The 25,988-nt window shown below is 46.1% G+C and overlaps 1 protein-coding gene across 1 annotated transcript in view; it reads right to left on the bottom strand.

The window, feature by feature from the left end:
- Positions 1-812: 812 nt before the first annotated feature.
- Positions 813-25,988, bottom strand: part of LOC106588883 (inactive phospholipase C-like protein 2) — a 42,688-nt gene continuing 17,512 nt past the window's right edge. Inside the window, 13 exon segments of the mRNA XM_045709433.1 lie at positions 813-1,594; positions 1,777-1,886; positions 8,068-8,143; positions 10,498-10,701; positions 13,063-13,349; positions 13,658-13,907; positions 14,166-14,623; positions 14,688-14,742; positions 14,744-15,382; positions 18,616-19,912; positions 20,215-20,375; positions 20,690-20,839; positions 21,078-21,179. Of these exon segments, the coding sequence (XP_045565389.1) occupies positions 1,412-1,594; positions 1,777-1,886; positions 8,068-8,143; positions 10,498-10,701; positions 13,063-13,349; positions 13,658-13,907; positions 14,166-14,623; positions 14,688-14,742; positions 14,744-15,382; positions 18,616-19,912; positions 20,215-20,375; positions 20,690-20,839; positions 21,078-21,179 (3,972 nt within the window). The 3' untranslated portion in view covers positions 813-1,411.

Below are 25,988 nucleotides of genomic sequence, written 5' to 3'. Positions count from 1 at the left end.
TTTGGAACAACCAAGACTCTTCCTAGAGCTGGCCGCCCGGCCAAACTGAGCAATCGGGGGAGATGGGCCTTGGTCAGGGAGGTGACCAAGAACCTGATGGTCAATCTGATAGAGCTCTAGAGTTCTGAGGAGATGGGAGAACCTTCCAGAAGGACAACCATCAAGCGTCAATGCCAAGCGTCAAGTCTGGAGGAAACCTGGCACCATCCCTACGGGGAAGCATGGTGGTGGCAGCATCATGCTGTGGGAATGTTTTTCAGAGGCAGGAACTGGGAGACTAGTCAGGATCATTTACATTTAAGTCATTTAGCAGACGCTCTTATCCAGAGCAACTTACAAATTGGTGCATTCACCTTATGATATCCAGTGGAACAACCACTTTACAATAGTGCATCTAAATCGAGGGTAAGATGAATGGAGCAAAGTATAGAGAGATCCTTGATGAAAACCTGCTCCAGAGCGCTCAGGACCTCAGACTGGGGTGAAGGTTCACCTTCCAACAGGACAACGACCCTAAGCACACAGCCAAGACAATGCAGGAGTGGCTTCGGGATAAGTCTCAATGTCCTTGAGTGGCCTAGCCAGAGCCCGGACTTGAACCCGATCGAACATCTCTGGAGAGACCTAAAAATAGCTGTGCAACAATGCTCCCCATCCAACCTGACAGAGCTTGAGAGGATCTGCAGAGAAGGTTGGGACACCCCAAATACAGGTGTCCCAAGCTTGTAGCATCATATCCATGAAGATTCGATGCTGTAATCACTGCCAAAGATGCTTCAAAAAGTACAGAGTAAAGGATCTGAATACTTATGTAAATGTAATATTTCAGTTTTTTTATTTATTCATTTCTCTGATCTCCACCCCGAAAGAATAGCTGGCTGAAACATTTTTTAAATTCAAGCACAGACTACGTTTTAGAGAAAAGCGCATAAAAAGGGAATTAGTTCCATTTACAAGTGCATAACTCAGGTCTGAATCGGTCCCATAGAGAGCAGGATTAAACATTTCTTATTTACAGCTGCATACTTAGGGGACAGGGCAGTCTGATTGTCTCTCTCTTTCTCTCAGACCTCATTCCTTCATTCCTCTCTACATTCCTGTCTCCAGTGTCTTTGACATTACTCCTCCTCCAGTGCTATAACAGGAGTTTTTCTCTTCAACTGTGTCCATCTTCCTTCCTCCTCATCGTTGTGTGGAGGAAATGGCAGACTAATCTCCAGCAGCCCCCGAGTGAGATGCAGAAGGAGCCTATCACTATAGAACGAATGTAGCAAATTCTTATCACCCTGCCAATCCTCAGAATAGGACGATTGTGCTCTTAGAAACTGACCTACGGTCAGATTTTACATTTCCCCCTTATGGTTCAATATATAATTTCAGACAGGTAAACTGTTCCTTGACCTGTCTGTGCCTAAGGGAAACTTCTTGCCGGAGCTGTACCCGACACTGAAGGAGGGGCGTCCAGGCTGCGCCGGGTGTGAGTTGTCTCTCCTGTCCCGCCCTTACTGAGGTTAGAGGTCAGGGCAGCGTAGTGGACCTGCTTTATGTTCTCCTGCACCTCAGTCTTAGCCCGTTTCAGCAGGTCTGCCTGCCCCTGAGAGAGAGAAGGGGAAGGTTAGGAAGAGATAGGAGTTGGTCTGAGTTGGCCAATGTGGAAACAGACTGGCAATATTCTGTGGTATGTGGTTGTCTTTGGTCTGGTGTGTGTGTGTGTGTGTGTGTGTGTGTGTGTGTGTGTGTGTGTGTGTGTGTGTGTGTGTGTGTGTGTATATTCACCTTCAGTATGGTGATGTTCCAGCTGAAACTCTCCACAGCTCTGGTGACCTTACGACCTTTAAGCCCCTCCTTCACTGCCATGGGCTTTAACTTCTCATGGAACTCCATGGCTAGGTGACCACAGACACACACAATATTACAATATTGAACCTTTCCCTCTTTGTCAACCTCTCCAGATCTTAACCAAGGCCCAAGACTAGCTCAACCTCTCCGCGTTTTAACCAAGGCCCAAGTCTGCCTCATCCTCTCTGCGTATTAACCAAGGCCCAAGTCTGGCTCAACTTCTCCACGTATTAACCAAGGCCCAAGACTGGCTCAACTTCTCCATGTATTAACCAAGGCCCAAGACTGGCTCAACTTCTCCACGTATTAACCAAGGCCCAAGACTGGCTCAACTTCTCCATGTATTAACCAAGGCCCAAGACTGGCTCAACTTCTCCACGTATTAACCAAGGCCCAAGACTGGCTCAACTTCTCCACGTCGTAACCAAGGCCCAAGACTGGCTCAACTTCTCCACGTATTAACCAAGGCCCAAGACTGGCTCAACTTCTCCATGTATTAACCAAGGCCCAAGACTGGCTCAACTTCTCCACGTATTAACCAAGGCCCAAGACTGGCTCAACTTCTCCACGTATTAACCAAGGCCCAAGACTGGCTCAACTTCTCCACGTATTAACCAAGGCCCAAGACTGGCTCAACTTCTCCACGTATTAACCAAGGCCCAAGACTGGCTCAACTTCTCCACGTATTAACCAAGGCCCAAGACTGGCTCAACTTCTCCACGTATTAACCAAGGCCCAAGACTGGCTCAACTTCTCCACGTATTAACCAAGGCCCAAGACTGGCTCAACTTCTCCACGTATTAACCAAGGCCCAAGACTGGCTCAACTTCTCCACGTATTAACCAAGGCCCAAGACTGGCTCAACTTCTCCACGTATTAACCAAGGCCCAAGACTGGCTCAACTTCTCCACGTATTAACCAAGGCCCAAGACTGGCTCAACTTCTCCACGTATTAACCAAGGCCCAAGACTGGCTCAACTTCTCCACGTCGTAACCAAGGCCCAAGACTGGCTCAACTTCTCCACGTATTAACCAAGGCCCAAGACTGGCTCAACTTCTCCACGTATTAACCAAGGCCCAAGACTGGCTCAACTTCTCCATGTATTAACCAAGGCCCAAGACTGGCTCAACTTCTCCACGTATTAACCAAGGCCCAAGACTGGCTCAACTTCTCCATGTATTAACCAAGGCCCAAGACTGGCTCAACTTCTCCACGTATTAACCAAGGCCCAAGACTGGCTCAACTTCTCCACGTACTAACCAAGGCCCAAGACTGGCTCAACTTCTCCACGTATTAACCAAGGCCCAAGACTGGCTCAACTTCTCCACGTATTAACCAAGGCCCAAGACTGGCTCAACTTCTCCACGTGATTAACCAAGGCCCAAGACTGGCTCAACTTCTCCACGTATTAACCAAGGCCCAAGACTGGCTCAACTTCTCCATGTATTAACCAAGGCCCAAGACTGGCTCAACTTCTCCACGTATTAACCAAGGCCCAAGACTGGCTCAACTTCTCCATGTATTAACCAAGGCCCAAGACTGGCTCAACTTCTCCACGTATTAACCAAGGCCCAAGACTGGCTCAGGTCAGTGGTTTGGTGGTCTCTATTATTTGTGATTCAATCAAAAGTCTTCACCAGTCTATTACACCACAGAGAGTGGTGTATATTTATGGATGCCAGAATATCTTTCGCCTCTATGTTTAATACATTTGTCTAGGTCCAAAAGGCTGTTTAACAGCTTCTACCCCAAAGCTGTAAGACTGCTGAACAATTCATCAAATGGCCACCTGGCCACCCCCCCGCAACTCGCTGTTTATTATCTATGCATAGTCATTTTACCCCTACCTAATGTACAAATGACCTCGACTATCCTGTACCCCCGCACACTGACTCGGTACCGGTACCCCCTATACATAGCCTTGTTATTGTTATGTAAGTTTATTGTGTTGCTTTTTTTTCTCCCCCCCTTTATGTTATTTAGTAAATATTTTCTTAACTCTATTTTTTGAAATGCATTGTTGGTTAGGGGCTCATTAGTAAGCATTTCACTGTAAGGTCTACACCGGTTGTATTCGGCGCATGTGACAAATAACATTTTATTTGGGGAGTTTCTCCCATTCTTCTCAGCAGACCCTCTCAAGCTCTGTCAGGTTGGATGGGGAGCGTCGCTGCACGGCTATTTTCAGGTCTCTCCAGAGATGTTCGATCGGATTCAAGTCCGGGCTCAAAAACATTAAGAGACTTGTCCCGAAGCCACTCCTGCATTGTCTTGGCTGTGTGCTTAGGGTCGTTGTCCTGTTGGAAGGTGAACCTTCACCCCAGTCTGAGGTCCTGAGCGCTCTGGAACAGGTTTTCATCAAGGATCTCTCTGTACTTTGCTCCATTCATTTTTCCCTCGATCCTGACTAGTCTCCCAGTCCCTGCCGCTGAAAAACATTCCCACAGCATGATGCTGCCACCACCATGCTTCACTGTAGGGATGGTGCCAGGTTTCCTCCAGACGTGAAGCTTGGCATTCAGGGTAAAGAGTTCAATCTTGGTTTCATCAGACCAAATAATCTTGTTTCTCATGGTCTGAGAGTCCTTTTAAGTGCCTTTTGGCAAACTCCAAGCGGGCTGTCATGTGCCTTGCACTGAGGAGTGGCTTCCGTCTGACCATTCTACCATAAAGGCCTGATTGGTGGAGTGCTGCAGGGATGGTTGTCCTTCTGAAAGGTTCTCCCATCTCCACAGAGGAACTCTGGAGCTCTGTCAAAGTGACTATCAGGTTCTTGGTCAGCTCCCTGACCAAAGCCCTTCTCCCCCGATTGCTCAGTTTGGCCAGGCAGCTCTAGGAAGAGTCTTGGTGGTTCTAAACTTCTTCCATTTAAGAATGATGGAGGCCACTGTATTCTTAAGGACCTTCAATGCTGCAGACATTTTTTGGGTACCCTTCTCCAGATCTGTGCCTCGACACAATCCTGTCTCGGAGCTCTATAGACAATTCCTTCAACCTCGTGGTTTGGTTTTTGCTCTGACATGCACTGTGGGACCAGGTGTGTGCCTTTCCAAATCATGTCCAATCAATTTAATTTACCACAGGTGGACTCCAATCAAGTTGTAGAAACATCTCAAGGATGATCAATGGAAACAGGATGCACCTGAGCTCAATTTCAAGTCTCATAGCAAAAGGTCTGACTACTTATGTAAATAAGGTATTTCAGTTTTTTATTTTTAATAAATTAGCAAAAATGTCTAAAAACCTGTTTCGCTTACTCATTATGGGGTATTGTGTGTAGATTGATGGAAAAAAATATTCTATCCATTTTAGAATAAGGCTGTAACGTAAGAAAATGTGGAAAAAGGGAAGGGGTCTGAATACTTTCCAAATGCACTGTATGTTTGTGGACTTCACAGGACAGATGTTGCTCTCCGGTTTTGCAATGAAACAAATGTGTGGTTGAATTTATTCTGCTACTGTGTCTTCTTATTGTCTCGGCCTTAACCCTATATATCAGTGTCAAGGAATATGAACTAACAGGTTATAGAGCAAACAATGCAATTATCACAACACATAGGTTGTAACATGTTTTTTGGGGGGGGGGGCTTGGCTTTCCAAGTGATTTTACCCACGCACCTGGAGAGAAAGGTAGAGAGTTAAGATATCTGAATACAAGAATAAAGAGATTGAGACCGGGAGTTGGGACTTGCGCATTGTTTTTGACTTTTAAAGGTCATTTATGGTTGAGCCAACACCCTCAATGTTTGCCGTGAATCTCCGCAAACGTTGGAAATATTTTCTTTAAAATGTGCATCGTCCACAGTGGAATGAGCTTGTTGACAATGTGCATTTGGTTTAATCCTGGCCTGAATTAAAGAGTGAGAGAGAGAGAGGGCAGACTCCTCGTCCTCTCGTCCCTCTGGCCAGATTGACCGTGTGGTGCAGTGTGTAAATTCTGCCTGGCTTCCTCTGTCCGCCCCAGGACACTGTCACACTTTATCACCATCTCCATGGAGACAAGGAAGTGGGTTAACACCGGTCACACACTGCTAGGAGCGATAATGTGAGGGAACTTTTAAACACAGCATCCTGAACAACACCACACAACCAACACAACTCAACGCAAACCTGAACGCAACTCAGTATATATTACTGTTTAATGCTCTCCCTCAGCCTTTCCCTCGGTCCCTCTCCCTCAGCCTTTCCCTCCCTCAGCCTTTCCCTCCCACCCTCTCCCTCTTTTCTCTCTCTCTCTCTGTCTCTAACATACACCTGAAAACAACCCACTAACTTCAACACTCACTTATACACAATTACACATCATCTCGTATACACTGACTAAATCCACCCTCCCCTCCCCTTCACACACACAAACAAACACACACACACACACACACACCATGTTGCCTGCCAGTGCAGTTGCTAGGCGACGCTTGGCTTGAGTGCAAGGGCATTCCGTTGTGTGTGTGCATGTGGGAAACGTTCTATTTCCCTGTGTAGCCGAGCGGAACCGACAGAACAGAGAGAGATCAGCACGTGCCAGAACTCTTCCTCCCCTCCGACTCCTGGGGCCTCACAAAAACCCTGCACCACAATATATATGCTGACCTCTCATCCCCTCTCCTCAGCTCTCCTCTGACTCCTGGGGCCTCACAAAAACCCTGCACCACAATGTATATGCTGACCTCTCATCCCCTCTCCTCAGCTCTCCTCTGACTCCTAGGGCCTCACAAAAACCCTGCACCACAATGTATATGCTGACCTCTCATCCCCTCTCCTCAGCTCTCCTCTGACTCCTAGGGCCTTACAAAAACCCTGCACCACAATGTATATGCTGACCTCTCATCCCCTCTCCTCAGCTCTCCTCTGACTCCTAGGGCCTCACAAAAACCCTGCACCACAATGTATATGCTGACCTCTCATCCCCTCTCCTCAGCTCTCCTCTGACTCCTAGGGCCTCACAAAAACCCTGCACCACAATGTATATGCTGACCTCTCATCTCATCCCCTCTCCTCAGCTCTCCTCTGACTCCTAGGGCCTCACAAAAACCCTGCAGCACAATGTATATGCTGACCTCTCATCCCCTCTCCTCAGCTCTCCTCTGACTCCTAGGGCCTCACAAAAACCCTGCAGCACAATTATCATAACTGTCTTTATGAAGGTTTATTATAAAGTCTGTGTTACAAATGGCACCCTATTTCCTATATAGTATACTATCTTTAACCAGAGCCCTATGAGGTCTGCTCATTAGGCCTATACAGCCAACAATGAGTCTTTTAAAGTTATTTTCCCCAACATTTGCGCAGATCACATTCACGGTAAATCCTGCTCATTTTGGCTCAAGCGTAAATTACCTTTAAAAAGTATGTTGTAGTGCACTGCGTTTTAATGCGTCTTGCATTGAATCCCGGCCAAAGTCTGCTTATCCCGGCCAAATAACTATTTCTAGTTATTGAGCCTTTCTATCCAGACTTCCCACGCATCTCAAACCAACATCCTCTCCTCATAGACTCTACCTTTTCATCTGCAGATCAATCACCATCTCCTGGCAACCACGGAATGCTCACTGTTTATCACCATGGCGATGACTGTCTTGCCAAGTTCTGTCAGCCTACCCATGATGCCCAGCAACCAGAGTCGCTGCGGGGTAAACAAACCTTGCTCCACCTACTTACCCCTAGAGACTGATCTAAGGTACGTTTTGCATTTCCACCTCTATTGGTTAAGGATAGGATTTGGGGAGGATAAACTGATTCTAGATCTGTGCCTAAGGCCATCTTGACCTGTACCCAGAGCTTATGCCAACACAAACTACAGATCGCCCACACAAATCAAGAGCTCAGTCAATAAACAAACTCATCAAATAGTAACATATTGACAGATCTGCCTCAGAGCCAGGATGAAAATAGCTCCTGTGATTGGTGAGGTAGAGAGATGATGTGAGTCCCAAATGGCCCATAGGGTTCTGGTCAAAAGTAGTGCACTATATAGGGAATAGGGTGCCATTTGGGCCATAACCATGGACGTCTCAGCAGACTACAGGCTTCAGGGTGTTGTTGATGATGTCTCAGTGGGAGAGTCTGTTGGCAGGGCCTGTAGGCAAGGCTTTCTCACAGCTACTGGGCTGTTGACTGAAGAAGAACATCCTGCCTGCTCTCTAACCACCTAACTAGCCAACACAACATTCCTTCTTTCTCTCTATGTACAGTATATTCTCTCTCCTCTCTCTTTCCTTCTCTCTCACCTGTTGTCTGTATCTGTAGGATCCTGTCGTAGACTCCGTCTGACAGCTCGATCACCGCTCTGCTCGCCTGGATCATCTGTAGACAGAGTACACGAGATCAGTTCATTATTTAGACACACACACAAAACATATGTATCAGTTTAGCATTACAACTATGCTAAAAATAGCATACATTTCATGAATAACCCCAGAGAGATTAAGACTAAAACCCTGATTAACTAAACACTTAGTGCAATGCCTTCTGGGACATGACCCCACTTTGTGAGTCTGGTGTTCGACAAATGAAGATAAACACTGCTGCTCCTAAGGGTCTGCCCACCACACAGACACACACACACACACACACTGCTTCCTCCCATTTCTTTCTCCCCCAGGCAGGCATCCAAGTCAATGTGTGAGAGCCACTTAGCGGAATGAGATTCACATTTATGCTAATAATATTCAGGGCCAGCTCTTCTCACTCTGATCCATCAGGGATGAGGATGCATTCTCAAAGCACACACACATACACACACACACACACACACACTGGTTTTACTATCTAAGTGGGACCAAAATAATTATTCCCATTCAAATTCCTACTTTCCCTAACCCTTAACCAACCTTAACCCTGACCTTTACTCCAAACCCTAAAACTAATTTGAACCATTTTACATTTTAGTCATTTAGCAGACGCTCTTATCCAGAGCGACTTACAGTAGTGAATGCATACATTTCATACATTTGTTCTCCATACTGGTCCCCCGTGGGAATCGAACCCACAACCCTGGTGTTGCAAACACCATGCTCTACCAACTGAGCCACACGGGACCCTGACCCTAAACTTAACCCCTAAGCCTAAAACTGCTTTTTTCCTTTTGGAAACCGGTGAAATGTTCCTTGTTTTACTATCCTTGTGAGGACTTTTGAAACCCAAAAGGATAGTAAAGTTAAACCACACACACGCATGCACACACACACACACACACACACACAACCATGCATGCGCGCACACACAGACACACTCGCACACACACACACACACATATATATTTCTCACCTGGAAAGCTCTGCAGTTGTTTAACATTGAAAAATGACACAAAATTAAAATGTTACATTTTTCCACTTTGAGATGTAATCATTATTCAAAATGAAAAGAGGCATAGTTATCTCCTGTGAACCCTTTCCTGGCTGTTCCACTAAAGCAAGTGTAAGTGATTGTGTGTAATGGGAAATTTCGCACACATACACACATACACACAGACACAGTCCACTTCATCATGTTTGGGGGCGTTTGCGAAAGCAAGCACTTTTCAGTCAATCATTAATCAATTTAAAATCTCTCTGGCTTTACTCTGGGACACAGCTAAAGGTGAAAGCTATAAAGATACCTCTATAAACCAGAGAGAACAGAACAGAGACATATTGTCATCAGATATCAGACATCTTACATAACAAAACTACTTACATAATGACCTACAGGTGTTGGATCTTAATTTGATCACCCTGTTGCAGGAGAACATTCCCGCTATACAGGAAAGGTCAAACTTGTAGTGTATTTGAGGTTTCAAAATGCTTCTGAAGTGTGTAATTTTCCCTTTGAAATTTCTGACATGATTTTCCATTTATGATTTTTATCCACATAATAATTCACATTTCCTTTTTCTGCAGGATTGTTTTCCTGCTGTATTAAACTGGCTCAAATTAAGATCCTATATCTGTAGACAGATGAACCCAGACATAATCTGACTAGTGGATTGTTCAATTAAAAGCACATCTATCTGCCCAGTGGATGGTTCAATTAAAACCACAGCTTTCTGCCCAGTGGATTGTTCAATTAAAACCACAGCTTTCTGCCCAGTGGATTGTTCAATTAAAACCACAGCTTTCTGCCCAGTGGATTGTTCAATTAAAAACAAAGCTATCTGACCGGCCAAGCATCCATTATCAATTACACTGCTCCGAGGTATGGGAGAAAGAGAGAGACAGAGAGGGGAGGCAGGGAGATGGAGGGGGTGGGGGATGGGAGATATTGAGAGAGGGGGGAGGGGGAAGGGAGCTATAGAGAGAGGGGGAGGGGAAAGGGGGAAGGGAGAGCGAGAGAGGGAGGGGAAAGGGAGAGTGGGGAAGGGAGAGTGGGGGAAGGGAGAGAGAGTGGGGGAAGGGAAAGAGAGGGGAAGAGGGAGAGCGAAGGGAGAGAGAAAAAAAGAGTGGGGGGAGAGCGGGGGAAGGGAGAGCGAGAGCGAGAGAGAGGGGGAATAGAGATAGAGGAGAGGGGGAAGGGAGATAGAGGAGAGGGCCATAGAGAAAGAGTGGTTAAAAACGTCAAAGTATCAGAAAGAAACAATCAACTTCATTTAATCTGTATTCACAACTATTCTTAAACGAAACCCAAAGCCCTACAACAAAATCTAATGTGAAGGATTAATTGATTGATTAATTAATTCTCACCGTTTCGTAAGTGGACACCACCCTGCGTAGGACGTCTGGCAGGGGCCCCTGAGACTCCATGGAGGGGTACTGCTCCTTCAGCTCAAACAGCAACAGGGGGGCCCCATCAGCCCCCGCAACTCGGGACCCCAGGGCCAACACACACTGCATGAGGTTAGCCACCGCTGACACCCCACACAGATCCCTGAACACTGCCACCGAGTTCTACAGGGACAGAGAGAGAGTGGGGGGGGGGTTGTTAAGGCAACACGCATATGTACAGTACCTTCGGAAAGTATTCAGACCCCTTGACATTTTCCACATTTTGTTACGTTACAACCTTATTCTAAAATGGATTAAAATAGTTTTCCCCCGCATCAATCTACACACAATATCTCATAATGAAAAAAACTAAAACTGTTAATAATTTGAATTTGCCAATTTATTAAAAATAAAAACCTGAAATATCACACTTACATAAGTATTCAGAACCTTTACTCAGTACTTTGTTGAAGCACCTTTGGCAGCGATTACAGCATCGAATCTTATTGTGTATGACGCTATAAGCTTGGCACCTATATTTGGGGAGTTTCTCCCATTTTTCTCTGCAGATCCTCTCAAGCTCTGTCAGGTTTGGATGGGGAGTGTTGCTGCACAGCTATATTCAGGTCTTTCCAGAGATGTTCGATCGGATTCAAGTCCAGGCTCTGGCTGGGCCACTCAAATACATTCAGAGACTTGTCCCGAAGCCACTCCTGTGTTGTCTTGGATGTGTGCTTAGGGTCTTGTCCTGTTGGAAGGCAAACCTTTGCCTCAGTCTGAGGTCCTGAGCGCTCTGGGGCAGGTTTTCATTAAGGATCTCACCGTACTTTGCTCCGTTCATCTTTGTCTCAATCCTGACTAGTCTCACAGTCCCTGCCGCTGAAAAACATTCCCACAGCATGATGCTGCCACCACCATGCTTCACTGTAGGGATGGTGCCAGGTTTCCTCCAGACGTGAAGCTTGGCATTCAGGGTAAAGAGTTCAATCTTGGTTTCATCAGACCAAATAATCTTGTTTCTCATGGTCTGAGAGCCTTTAGGTGGTTCCAAACTTCTTCCATTTAAGAATGATGGAGGCCACAGTGTTCTTGGGGACCTTCAATGCTGCAGACGTTTTTTGTTACCCTTCCCCAGATCTGTGCCTCGATACAATCCTGTCTCGAACCTCTACGAACAATTCCTTCGACCTCATGGCTTGGTTTTTGCTCTGACATACACTGTCAACTGTGGGACCTTATATAGACAGGTGTGTGTCTTTCCAAATCATGTCCAATCAATTGAATTTACTACAGGTGGCCTCCAATCAAGTTGTAGAAACATCTCAAGGATGATCAATGGGGACAGGATGCACCTGAGCTCAATTGTGAGTCTCATAGCAAAGGGTCTGAATACTTATGTAAATAAGGTATTTCTGTTTTTTATTTTTCCTACATTTGCTAAACTTTCTGTTTTATGCATTGTCATTATGGGGTATCGTGTGTAGATTGCTGATCAAAATAATAATATTTCATCCATTTTAGAATAAGGCTGTAATGTAACCAAATGTGTAAAAAGTGAAGGGGTCTGAATACTTTCTGAAGGCACCGTATATAAACACATACACACACACACATATAGAAATACACAGCCACATCCACACCCACACAAACTTTCCCTGTATTAGTGATGCAGTGGGATTACATACTGTAATCCCCTACTAAGTGATTAGAGTTGCCGAGGGTTTATTCATAGAACAAACTGTCACATGGTTTCCTGGGATACCATCACTGAGAGAACATCTGATTGAATTATAGAAGCTTTATGAGTATAATGAAAGAGACAACCACAAATCGAACCTATCACTATAGCACTAATTAAATGAATGATTATTAATATTATGGTCATTCAACCGCTAAAATCTAAATCAGGGAGGCTGTTCTAATCTCTTCATGATGTCATGATGCTTGCCTTCAGAGTTTACTTCTGTTTAGGTGTGTGTGTGTGTGTGTGTGTGCGTGTGTGTGTGTGTGTGTGTGTGTGTGTGTGTGTGTGTGTGTGTGTGTGTGTCTTCACTGTCTGTTTGCATTAGTGCATTAGTCTACGACATCATAGTCTGGCATGAATCCCAGTCATCTCCAGCCTAAACAGATTAGAGCAACTCCAGATCACTTAGACAGCCAGATTAATGCTTACAGTTACAGGTACCATAACCTTACCATAACCATACCCTTACCATAACCTGTCAGTCTAAAGCAGAGCTTCATAGATGAGGCTAACTAGCCAGTTTAGACACAGTAAACATTATCTCACTGGTTCTGTGTTGTTTTACTCCATTCAGTCTGCAGCTGTTGATGTCTCTGGAGGAATGACCATGTCAGCCATCTTTAGCTGAGTCATAATTTAGTGATCACTGAGATTGGACGAGGGGGTTGGGATATATACCTGAAGTTGACTTGGCTATTCTGAGCTGGACATCATCCGTTGTAAATACAGGTATACAGGTATTTCTGTCCTTCAATCTGAAAATGGTGACTGTCTATATGATAAATGACTATCCTCCTCACCTGCATGTTCTCCCGCATGTCTGTGGCTTCCTTCAATGACGGGGCCGCCATTTTGAAAACATCATCCAAGGCTTTGACCCCCAGGTCCCTGAGTGCAGCGTACTCCCTCCCTCGCCTCGCCTTTCGCACAGACAGCCCCCGCTTGTGGGACTTGCCCCCTCCTCTCCGGTTGGTGAGAGCCACATGGACGAACAGCCGGGCATACGGGAGGTCCTCCCCCGTCAGAGAATGTAATGGTACGTGCCGGTAGCCTGGCTGTAAGCACTCCAGGGGAATGGTATACTGACCTGTGGTAAAACAGGGGGGATTAAAATTGATGTAGAGTGGTGTTAGACAATGAAATGACCATGAAAAGATAGTGAATGTTCAGTCACTCTTTAACTGCTTCCAAGTGTTTTTTTTATCTTAGCCAGTGATACTTCCACAGTGAGCTAGCGATGACCTTCATATGGCTGAAAAGTTGTTGTAGTATCACTAGTTCAACCTAGTTCAACCCAAAGCAGACTGGACACCGGACTAGCAGTCAGTGCAGAGCTGACCTTCGCCCTCCCACCACTACTGACCTGCTGACCATTGCACTCGTTCCAGTACTAACCTATGAACTCGTCCCCTATGAATTCATCATCCAGCACCACGAAGCGCACCATGGCCAGCTCGGGCAGGTTGATCTGGAACTCAAAGCTCTCGTCGAAGATGGGGTTGTCTCCGTTCTCCACCACCGTGCGGGTGCGGCGCTCGGCACAGTCAGCAGGGATACCGTGGATCTCCACGTAGACGTACGGGTCCACCACATCTCCTTTAGCTCCAGAACCACTCGGACGGGGCAAGTTCTGACCACTGATCACCTGCATGAATGGATTGATTGGTTAGTTGATTGTTTGAGTGTCAGTTTGTGTGTTAGTTTGTCTGTCTCATTGTTCATTTGTTTGTTTGATTGAAATGTTCCCACATCTTCTTTTAATTCAGGTTCAAGAGAAGTGTACTAAATAACAAACAATACCATTCAACCATGAAGGAGTCAACAAGCCAGACAGTGTGTAGGAGCCTCTATTAAACAGATAGAAATAGACAGACAGCAGTGGGTTTATCTGCTAGCCACTCACCTTAACATGGAGCAGCTGAGGGGACACACCCGGCACAGATTCTCTTGTATTGGCGCTGAAATATGAAACCTCCTGTCGCATGATGGCGGGTCGCAGCACGTACCCACAATTCCCGTTCTGGCGGAACCAGGCGATGTTTAGGTCCATCATCAACCCGGGCGTCTGGTAGTTCATAGCCACAATCTGGCAACCGCACTTCCACAGGTCCTGTGGGTTCATGTTGCTGGAGTCGATGCGCATGGCGCTGGGGTAGACCCGCGACAGGAAGCGCTTGTTGTAGTTGACAAAGTCTCCTGGGCACTCGCTGGCGCAGCGAACCGCTAGGGTCTCGTTGAACGAGCAGAACTCCCAGGGTTTCTGGGTAGAGAAAGACTTCTGGAAGTCCGTGAAGCGTACCGACTTGCACAGAGTCACCAAGTCCGAGAGCTCCTTCAGAAGCTGGAACCGTTTAGAGGGAGGAGCAGGGGTCAGGGTTTTCACGCTACTAGTAACACCGCCCCCGCCACCTTTCTGTCCCCCCCTCCCCTCCTCCTCCTTCACTGTTACCAGCCTTCATCCTCTGGCACATCTCCGCCCCCCTCGTCTTCATCAGTCACATCCCCCTCGGTCTCACCGCACCCCTCCTCCAACTTCTGCCCCTTCAGCAGGATCTTGCCCCTCAGGGCATGGGGTGAGGGCAGGTACCCCTCCCCTTCCCTGAGGGGCTCCGTGTACAACCTCTCTCCCAGTATCCTCCTCAGGTGCTGGAGCATGACTCTCTGCTGGCGGGGGGAGCAGTGGTTCTCCAAGCACAGGATTAGAGGACACTCTGACGCTGCGAATGAAAAGCACCCAATCACGTCCAGGACACAGCGGAACAGGACAGGCGAGGTGAGGGTGTAACCAGTATAAACCACGGGTTCGTCGTCAGGGCCGTCCCACACGTCCACCTCCACACACCTGCAGCCCATCTTTAAAGCCCGGATGTAGCCGGTGATGTCAGTGGGCCCCCTGAACTGGTCCTCGATGAGGTAGGTGTTGTGGGAGGAGTTGATGTAGTAGTGGGATAAGGGCTGGCTCATGTCCTGGCACACCTGGCTGTGTTCCGGGTCAAACAGGTGGCACTCCAGAGAGGTGAGATAGCTGGTGAAACCGTCCAATGAGAGGCAGCCCTGGCGACGGCCCTCCTCCGACGGCTCGTGGGATTGTATGAGCTCCAGACTGGTGTCTTCAGTCACCTAGACAGGGAGGGGAGAGCAGAACAGATTAGCATCTCTTGAAGTGACATACAGTACCAGTCAAAGGTTTGGACACACCTACTAATTATTTTTACTATTTTCTACATTGTAGAATAATAGTGAAGACATCAAAACTATGAAATAACACAAATGGAATTATGTAGTAACCAAAAATTAGTTAAACAAATCAAAATATATTTTATATTTGAGATTCTTCAAAGTAGCCACCCTTTGACTTGATGGCAGCTTTGCACACTCTTGGCATTCTCTCAACCAGATTCATTAGGTAGTCACCTGGAATGCATTTCAATTAACAGTTGTGCCTTGTTAATTTGTGGAATTTCTTTCCTCAATGCATTTGAGCCAATCAGTTGTGTTGTGACAAGGTAGGGGTGGTATACAGAAGATAGCCCTATTTGGTAAAAGACCAAGTCCATATTATGGCAAGAACAGCTCAAATAAGCAAAAAGAAACGGCAGTCCATCATTACTTTAAGACATGAAGGTCAATCAATACAGAACATTTCAAGAACTTTGAAAGTTCCTTCAAGTTCAATCCAAATTTGAGATTTTTGGTTCCAACCGCCGTGTCTTTGTGAGACGCAGAGTAGGTGAACAGATGATCTTCGCATGTGTGGTTCCCAAAGTGAAGCATGGGGGAGGAGGTGTGATGGTGTGGGGATGCTTTGCTGGTGACATTGTCGTGATTTATTTATAATTCAAGGCACACTTAACCAGTATGGCTACCACAGCTTTCTTCAGCGATACGCCATCCCATCTGGTTTGGGCTTAGTGGGACTATCATTTGTTTTTCAACAGGACAATGACCCAACACACCTCTAAGCTGTGTAAGGGCTATTTGACCAAGAAGGAGAGTGATGGAGTGCTGCATCAGATGACCTGGCCTCCACAATCCCCCAACCTCAACCCAATTGAGATGGTTTGGGATGAGTTGGACCGCAGAGTGAAGGAAAAGCAGTCAACAAGTGCTCAGCATATGTGGGAACTCCTTCAAGGGTGTTGGAAAAGCATTCCAGGTGAAGCTGCTTGAGAGAATGCCAAGAGTGTGCAAAGTTGTCATCAAGGCAAAGGGTGGCTACTTTGAAGAATCTCAAATATACTTTGATTTGTTAAACACTTTTTTGGTTCCTACATGATTCCATATGTGTTATTTCATAGTTGTGATGTCCTCACTATTATTCCACAATGTAGAAAATAGTGAAAATAAAGAAAAACCCTTGAATGAGTAGGTGTGTCCAAACTTTTGACTGGTACTGTAGTTCTATTCGGTAAAACCTGACCCAACAACTGTCCATTGGAGTTATGGCTGTTATGGTGACCATTTTACTGCCATACCGGTGGTCACGAGTCATGACTGCAGTCAAATTCTACATGACCGTTTAGTCACGGTAACTAGGCATCTCCAAAACTGTGCTCTGATGCTGCTGATGGTTATTAGAAGCCTACCAAACTTGCTAACTGCCAGTCCTTAATGGCCTGGTACTCAGAGCTCTAATGTTCCTCTAATTACTTTGACATCAATGAAAATGCAATCGAAAATCAAATCAAACACTCCATGAGAGCACATGAGTTCATGTTGCACAACATTTCTATAGGCTATGCAATTGTAGAGTTTTGATGGCCTCTATTAAAAAGAGGAGGATCCCATCAGATTACTATATTTATTTCTCAACTTTCCTAATATTAAGCACATTGCTTCGCTTTACAACATGAGTATAGCCTACCTAGCTGGCATGAAAATGAACAACGGGAAAAGCATCCTCCATTATCTATTTAAGTGCATAGATGATGTACTTTTTCTAAATCAAAACTCATTTCACACATATTATGTAATATATGTAAAGACAAGATCAAATTAAGAATAGTCTGATGGCTGACAATATTATAATTTGTGAATGATGTATTATCACTGAATGATGCCCAGCATGTGCAGTTAGGCAAGAAACAGCGCATGCTTTTTCCCCCCAGACTTTTTCAAATCGTAGTCACACACATCATGTAACCTAGCCCATAGGCCTATATGTTTTGATAAGGTTTGTATCACAACTAAAGTGGCCAAATAACTCCAAATGTAGCCTAGGCCTAGAACCATGGAACAAGCTTAGAGAGCACATAGCCTACAGAGGCTAGTGAAAGATGTGTTCTTATAAACTCAGTCATTACACAATCATGTGTGAAAACAGAGTTTTGACTGGCCACTATTTAAAAGAGGATCCTAGCTTCTCGGGCTGCTAGTACACCTAGGCTATATCAGATAAATTTCTTCTTTATTTGTATAGGAAAAATGTGGCCTTTTATAAACATATTTCAAGCAACTAGACTGCACTTTATATGACTGGAGACATTAGCAGAATCTTTTGTAATAGGTCAAATGTCAGGGTAGCCAACTCTGCTGACACTGACAAACAACCAATCAAAACGACGTTGTCCATATAACAGGCCGGAGAGAAGGGAAGACACAAATATAATATGACGTCCATCTAAACTGGAAAAGGAAATGATTGTCCAAAAACATACAGACCCAACAATGATAAATATTGAATATGCACAGTGCACATTAATAACTCTAAATGAAGCATATGGGAGGACCTGTTTCTTTGTTAACCGCTCAACACAGAATAGTGTGAACTCCCTCAGAAATCATTTGGAGAAAGTATCCTTTCTATTTTATTCAGCTACTGTATGTTCAATTGTATTATTCATACTATAAAATAATGCCACAGAATTCTAAGCAAATATTGTCTGCTAAATGAACTAGTATAGTCCACAGCCATATGGCATAACCTCAGAATATGCTATTCTGAAATAGACTACATTTTCTTCATATCATGTTTCTTTAGACCTGTCTAAAATAAATAATGGATTTATTGTGAAGGTGTAGGCCATATTAAATGGATTTATTAGACTTTTTAAAATGCAGATGTTCCAAAGGTCTGCATCAGTGGCTTGCTTGTAGGCTATGCGTTGAAGCCAGGAGACGCTAAATGTGTTTATGTTAATTGTTGGTCAATTACCATGAGACCGGCAGTATTTGCATGACAATCACCGGCTGACAAAATTGACCGCCACAGCCCTAACTGTAGGGACACTTTATTTCTTATCAGCTAGACAGAGCTAAGAAGAAGAAAAGAGAAGGAAAAGAGAGGAGAAACAGGGAGAGAGAAAACACAGGAACAGTTCTTCTGGTATAATATTCCTCTTCCCAATCCTTACCTGAGCCACGCCCTGCTCAGCCTCCAGGAACTTCATCAGATCCTTGGTATCCAGGAACTCCTTGTTGCTAGAGAACTGCACAAGCAGGAAGTAGATCTCCGGTCGGGTGCAAAGTTCGTGAAATACCTCAATGAACTCCTCCTTGGTGACCATGTCCTCTATTTCTCCTTTTCTGTTGTCTGTGTTACCTTTACCGACTACCTCAGTTCTAGTCCCAGCCCCATCTCCTTTACCGACTACCTCAGTTCTAGTCCCAGCCCCATCTCCTTTACCGACTACCTCAGTTCTAGTCCCAGCCCCATCTCCTTTACCGACTACCTCAGTTCTAGTCCCAGCCCCATCTCCTTTACCGACTACCTCAGTTCTAGTCCCAGCCCCATCTCCTTTACCGACTACCTCAGTTCTAGTCCCAGCCCCATCTCCTTTACCGACTACCTCAGTTCTAGTCCCAGCCCCATCTCCTTTACCGACTACCTCAGTTCTAGTCCCAGCCCCATCTCCTTTACCGACTACCTCAGTTCTAGTCCCAGCCCCATCTCCTTTACCGACTACCTCAGTTCTAGTCCCAGCCCCATCTCCTTTACCGACTACCTCAGTTCTAGTCCCAGCCCCATCTCCTTTACCGACTACCTCAGTTCTAGTCCCAGCCCCATCTCCTTTACCGACTACCTCAGTTCTAGTCCCAGCCCCATCTCCTTTACCGACTACCTCAGTTCTAGTCCCAGCCCCATGTCCTTTACCGACTACCTCAGTTCTAGTCCCAGCCCCATCTCCTTTACCCACCACCTCAGTTCTAGTCCCAGCCCCATCTCCTTTACCCACCACCTCAGTTCTAGTCCCAGCCCCATCTCCTTCACCCACCACCTCAGTTCTAGTCCCAGCCCCATCTCCTTCACAAACCACCTCAGTTCTAGTCCCAGCCCCATCTCCTTTACCCATCTCAATTCCATCCCCAGAACCAGTCCCAGCTCCAGCTACAACTGAAGTACCAACCATTGCTTCAGGTCCAGCCACAGCACCAACATCAGTTCCAACTCCAGTTGTCCGAGCCCCACTCGTCCTCTCTTTGATTCGATGGAGCTCCTTAAACCTGCGTTCTACTTTCCCACTCCTCACTCCAGGGTTAACACTCTTGATCAGTCCTATAGCTGACCGCAAGCTGATCCCCTCCTCTCTTCCCCCCTGTCCATTTGAAACAACCTTAGAGGAGAACATCTCTGCTAGCCAGACGAGACGAAGGCTGTCCTCACTGCTGGCTATCATGTCCATGGCATGCTTCCCATACAGAATCAGATACCTAGGATGAGACAGAGAAGGATTACAAGGAGATGTCGTCATAATTTAAAGATACTAGGGTAGGAAATAATATGGGATATGAGTCAACTCTTCCAATTGTTTTCATTCACTTCCATTGTCTAACTAGGACTTCCATTTGGGTGCCAGTGGATCTTCAGATCGTTATGGTATGACATCACTAGGCCATGGAGAGTTGGCTAAACTACAGCACAACCAGATCTGGCAACCCGGAAATACTTTGTCGACATGTATTCTACATCAAGATCTGGCAACCCGGCAAGACATTGACGACATGTATCCTACCTCAGGCCAGTTACCCAAACGTTGGCCACCTCTGCAGAGTTAGCTACCAGGTCCAGAGCTTCATAGGTCTCTCCGTAGATGATAGAGAAGGCACAGTCCTCAGAGATCTGGTCATAGATGCCGTTAGTCCTAAATGTCTCTGTGTTGCGGCCGGTGCGGACCTGGAATGACATAAAGAAGGATCCAATCAAAAGAGACCAGGAAGTACAGAACAGTATACAAAGGAGTCAACTGTTCCTATTGTTTCACCGAGTTCCATTCACTGACTGAATGTTCTTTTTGGCTTCAAGACAGTGCTGAAGAATAGTCAAATCCTGATGAGCGCAAACTCCATTTAAATGTATTGCAGATCATCCAATTAAAATTGTTCTGGTTCAGTGCATAAACTCATTCATGGCATTCCCCAGCCATTGCATTTATTATGATTCATAGCATCCCTGTCTCCACTTTGTTCTCCTCCTGGGTGTGTACCTACCTCTCTGACGGAGGAGACGGCGATGCGGGCCTTGTCTGACTCCTTCTTGGAGGGCTCCCATCGCAGGGCCTGCAGACCTGACTCCAGCAGGTAGTAGCGTTGGTAGACCCGTGAGTTGGAGCGCACCTTCCGCAGCTCAGTACCCCTCACCTGAGACAAACAGCACGTCAATTATGCACAGACCTTTTCCTATTCACTGGGAAGCAAACTGGACGAAACGGACTACCTGGCCAATGAGAAACGCCTGTTTGCGTTTTTCAACGGTGTGCACTAATGAATATGCCCCAGGTCTATTTCTGTCACTTATATAAATAACTGAAACCAACTGCCACTGCAGAACTATATAACTAGTTTATAACTAGTGTGTGTAACAGGTGATGTTCCCCACCATAGCACTGATGCAGTCTGCAGCGCTGCTGATCTTCCTCTCAGAGAGACTGCTGCTGAAGGAGACCGTCTTCTTTCTCTCACGACCAGCACGAGAACCAGACTACAGAGAGACAGAGGGAGGTTCAAAGGCAGGGATGGATGGAGGGAGGGAGAGGGGAAGAGGATGAGAGGGGAAGCGATAGGAGGAAATTGGGAAAGTGGAGAGAGAGTGGAGCAGAGGGAAAGGCAGAAAGAGAGAGAGAGAGATATTAATACAGATGAATCTTCACTCCAACCAGCACAGGTTCATTACACTCTGTAGTTGTTCCTTCTGATATCATGTGTCAGAGTGTCTTTGCCCTTCACCATTAATCAAACACTGATGGGCTTTGAGAATTCTAAATCCGATTGTCCTCAATATCGTCTGAGTTCTAAATCCCTGTCCCGCACAATCGACCACTCAAAAGGGCAGAGAGAGAGAGCGAGAGAGAGAGAGAGAGCGAGAGAGAGCGAGAGAGAGCGAGAGAGAGCGAGAGAGAGAGCGAGAGCGAGAGAGAGAGCGAGAGAGAGAGAGAGAGAGAGAGAGAGAGAGAGAGAGAGAGAGAGAGAGAGAGAGAGAGCAACATCATTGTTTGGGGGTGGGTTTATTTAATTACAGATATATCTAGCTCTAGAAAAAAACTGTCAATGACAATCAGTAGCAGCATGAATGCAGGAGTCTGACAGAATGATGGAGCATCAGGAAAGACAGAGGGAACACTGTTGCGTTCTGTAATCTAATCACGTTAACACACATTGAAAGGTGCCCTGACGCGGCCAATGACGACTGGCGACATTATCATTCAGCCTAGCCAATACACAAGAATAGATTTAAACCTAAAAAATGTTGGACCTCCCGAGTGGCGCAGGTTAAGCGAGCAGTGTGTCAAGAAGTTGTGCGGCTTGGCCTGGTCGTGTTTCAGAAGATGCATGGCTCTTGACCTTTGCCTCTCCCGAGTCCGTAGGGGAGTTGCAGCGGTGGGACAAGACTGTAACTACCAATTGGGGATTTAAAAAAAACAACTTATTATTCAGAATAAATTAAAACCAAACCCATAGAGAAATTGACCCAACAAATAGCTGTAGGACCTTAGCAGTTAGCAGCCTTAGCAGCCTTCTATATGTCATTCTATGGATCCTTCCGTCTTCTGCATCTCCTTCTATCTTCTGCATTTCCTTCATCTCCTTCTGTCTTCTGCATCTCCTTCTGTCTCCTGCATCTCCTTCTGTCTTCTGCATCTCCTTCTGTCTTCTGCATCTCCTTCTGTCTTCTGCATCTCCTTCTGTCTTCTGCATCTCCTTCTGTCTTCTGCATCTCCTTCTGTCTTCTGCATCTCCTTCTGTCTTCTGCATCTCCTTCTGTCTTCTGCATCTCCTTCTGCATCTCCTTCTGCATCTCCTTCTGTCTTCTGCATCTCCTTCCATCTTCTGCATCTCCTTCTGTCTTCTGCATCTCCTTCTGTCTTCTGCATCTCCTTCTGTCTTCTGCATCTCCTTCTGTCTTCTGCATCTCCTTCTGTCTTCTGCATCTCCTTCTGTCTTCTGCATCTGCGTCAACCTTGTTCATAAGCTCTAGGTGAAACTGTGTGCTAAATGACCATGTCATTTCGTTAAGGATGCCTGCATCATCAACTGATCAGGGTCAAAGGTTAGTTGGCTAGTCAGGCATGACCAATTAAAAGCCCCTTTGACTGTTCACTGTAAACTGTAGGACTGTTCAGTAGAAAGAGGGAGAGAAAGAAAGGGAAAGAGAGAGAGAGTGGGAAAGAGAGAGAGAGGGGTGAAAGAGAGAGAGTGAGAGATGAAGAAAGAGAGAGAGAGGGGGGGTAGAAAGTGTGGAAATTCCTGGTATGTATACTTGAGTGTGGTCACAGAGAGGTGAGAAGGGGAGAATGCAGAAAGGCAGCAGTTCTTTTATGTGGAGTATGAATGAACATGTGAACAAGAAAATACCATTGATGAAAGATGAAATGGCTTCCCTCACATCAGCAGGGGTGGAGAAGGAAAGAAGGAATCCCATCCTCCTTTTAACGCAGAAGACAGTGTTCACACAGTGTGTGTTGGTGTGTGTGTTTGTTCAATCAGATTTGCATGTAAAACTGTTGTCTATTGTGGGCATCCCAAGTGGCGCAGTGGTCTAAGGCACTGCATCCCAGTGCTAGAGGCGTCACTACAGACCCGGGTTTGATCCTGGGATGTGTCACAACCGGCCGTGAGTTCCATAGGGCGGCGCACAATTGGCCCAGCGTCGTCCGGGTTAGGAGAGTGTTTCCTCCGACACATTGGTGTGGCTGGCTTCTGGGTTAAGTGGGCGGGTGTTAAGAAGCGAGGTTTGGCGGGTCATGTTTCAGAGGACTCATGACTCGACCTTCACCTCCCGAGCCCGTTAGGGGGCGAGTGAGACAAGGTTGAAATTGGGGAGAAAAATGGGGTAAAAGACCCCCCCAAAAATGTATAGTTTTCTATCCCTGTACCAAAACTAGTTTTCTCCCGTGGACATTATAAGAATGTTTGATCAGTGACACATTGTAACCACTGCATGAACAACCAGAAAGAGAGAGCTAGAGAGAGAACCGTGGTGGTGGTGTTTAAGTCCCTGCTCCTTCATGTAACTCCACCTCAAACAGATGTTCTCCCAACAGGGATCAATTATGTCTGATCATCTTATCTCCTTTATTCATCAACTCATGGTTCCCTCTTCTCTATTCCCTCTCTTTTCTTGTTCCTGGAAGAGAAAGAATGAGTATCCCTTGCCTTTCTGCTGCTTCTATGAGAATATCATGGCAGAAACACTGGTTGCACATGCGCACGCACGCACGCGCGCACACACACACACACACACACACACACACACACACACACACACACACACACACACACACACACACACACACACACACACACACACAGAAAACTGTACTAGATACAGAGCTGTACTGCTGTCAAAGAAAATCAATGTGGCACTAAATCTACAGTACCTTATCAGTACCTGTAAGGTTTCTCCACAGCCATTCACACCCAAGTGAAATCACTGGACATACAGTAAATACCATCCAAATGCATTTAAAGACTTGTTTCTCTCGCAGTTCAAAGACCTGTGTCTATTCTATGTATAGCTTAAACATCAGATTAACGTTATTGGTACCAAATGGCACCCTACTCCCTATATAGTGCAGTACCCTATGGGCCCTGGTCGAAAGTAGTGCACTATAGGGAAATAGGGTGCCATTTGGGACGCAGACAGACAGTAACTAGACTCTAGAACTAGGACATGCAGTTCTATGAGGTTCATGTGGTAGCCTCACACCAGCAGAGGTTTGCGTGTCTGTTGGGCTGGAGGAGCAAATGCCATGTGACCTATTCAATAGCCTGATTAAATTGAAGTCTGTATAGGGCCACTTCATACTGTATGTAATAAACTCACTGTCAACTGTGTTTATTTTCAGCAAACTTAACATGTATGAACATAACAAGATTCAACAGATATAAACTGAACAAGTTCCACAGACGTGACGAACAGAAGTCGAATACTGTGTCCCTGAACAAAGGGGGGGGAGTGTCAAAATCAAAAGTAACAGTCAGTATCTGGTGTGGCCACCAGCTGCATTAAGTACTGCAGTGTATCTCCTCCTCATGGACTGCACCAGATTTTCCAGTTCTTGCTGTGAGATGTTACCCCACTCTTCCACCAAGGAACCTGCAAGTTCCCAGACATTTCTGGGGGGAATGGCCCTAGCCCTCACCCTCCAATCCAACAGGTCCCAGACGTGCTCAATGGGATTGAGATCCGGGCTCCTCACTGGCCATGGCAGAACACTGACATTCCTGTCTTGCAGGAAATCACGCACAGAACGAGCAGTATGGCTGGTGGCATTGTCATGCTGGAGGGTCATGTCAGGATGAGCCTGCAGGAAGGGTACCACATGAGGGAGGAGGATGTCTTCCCTGTAACGCACAGCGTTGAGATTGCCTGCAATGACAACAAGTTCAGTGCGATGATGCTGTGACACACCGCCCCAGACCATGACGGACCCTCCACCTCGATCCTGCTCTAGAGTACAGGCCTCGGTGTAACTCTCATTCCTTCGACGATAAACACAAATCCGACCATCACCCCTGGTGAGACAAAACCGCGACTCGTCAGTGAAGAGCACTTTTTTCCAGTCCTGTCTGGTCCAGCGACGGTGGGTTTGTGCCGATAGGCGATGTTGTTGCCAGTGATGTCTGGTGAGGACCTGCCTTAAAACAGGCCTACAAGCCCTCAGTCCAGCCTCTCTCAGCCTATTGTGGACAGTCTGTGCACTGATGGAGGGATTGTGCGTTCCTGGTGTAACTCGGGTCAGTTGTTGTTGCCATCCTGTACCTGTCCTGCAGGTGTGATGTTCGGATGTACCGATCCTGTGCAGGTGTTGTTACACGTGGTCTGCCACTGCGAGGACAATCAGCTGTCCGTCCTGTCTCCCTGTAGCGCTGTCTTAGGCTTCTCACAATTTATTGCCCTGGCCACATCTGCAGTCCTCATGCCTCCTTGCAGCATGCCTAAGGAACATTCACGCAGATGAGCAGGGACCCTGGGCATCTTTCTTTTGGTATTTTTCAGTCAGTAGAAAGGCCGCTTTGGTGTCCTAAGTTCATAACTGTGACCTTAATTGCCTCCCGTCTGTAAGCTGTTAGTGTCTTAACAAACATTCCACAGGTGCATGTTCATTAATTGTTCATGGTTCATTGAACAAGCATGGGAAACAGTGTTCAAACCCTTTACAATGAAGATCTGTGGAGTTATTTGGATTTTTACGAATTATCTTTGAAAGACGGTCCTGAAAAAGGGACGTTTCTTTTTTTGCAGAGTATATGTCTACACACACAACCTCATTACACGTATCCACACACA

The sequence above is a fragment of the Salmo salar genome, chromosome ssa27 (genome assembly GCF_905237065.1).
Source record: "Salmo salar chromosome ssa27, Ssal_v3.1, whole genome shotgun sequence".
Taxonomy (NCBI): Eukaryota; Metazoa; Chordata; class Actinopteri; order Salmoniformes; family Salmonidae; genus Salmo; species Salmo salar.
Note: the sequence above shows the minus strand (reverse complement) of the source record. Positions and strands in the feature narration are given on the sequence as shown.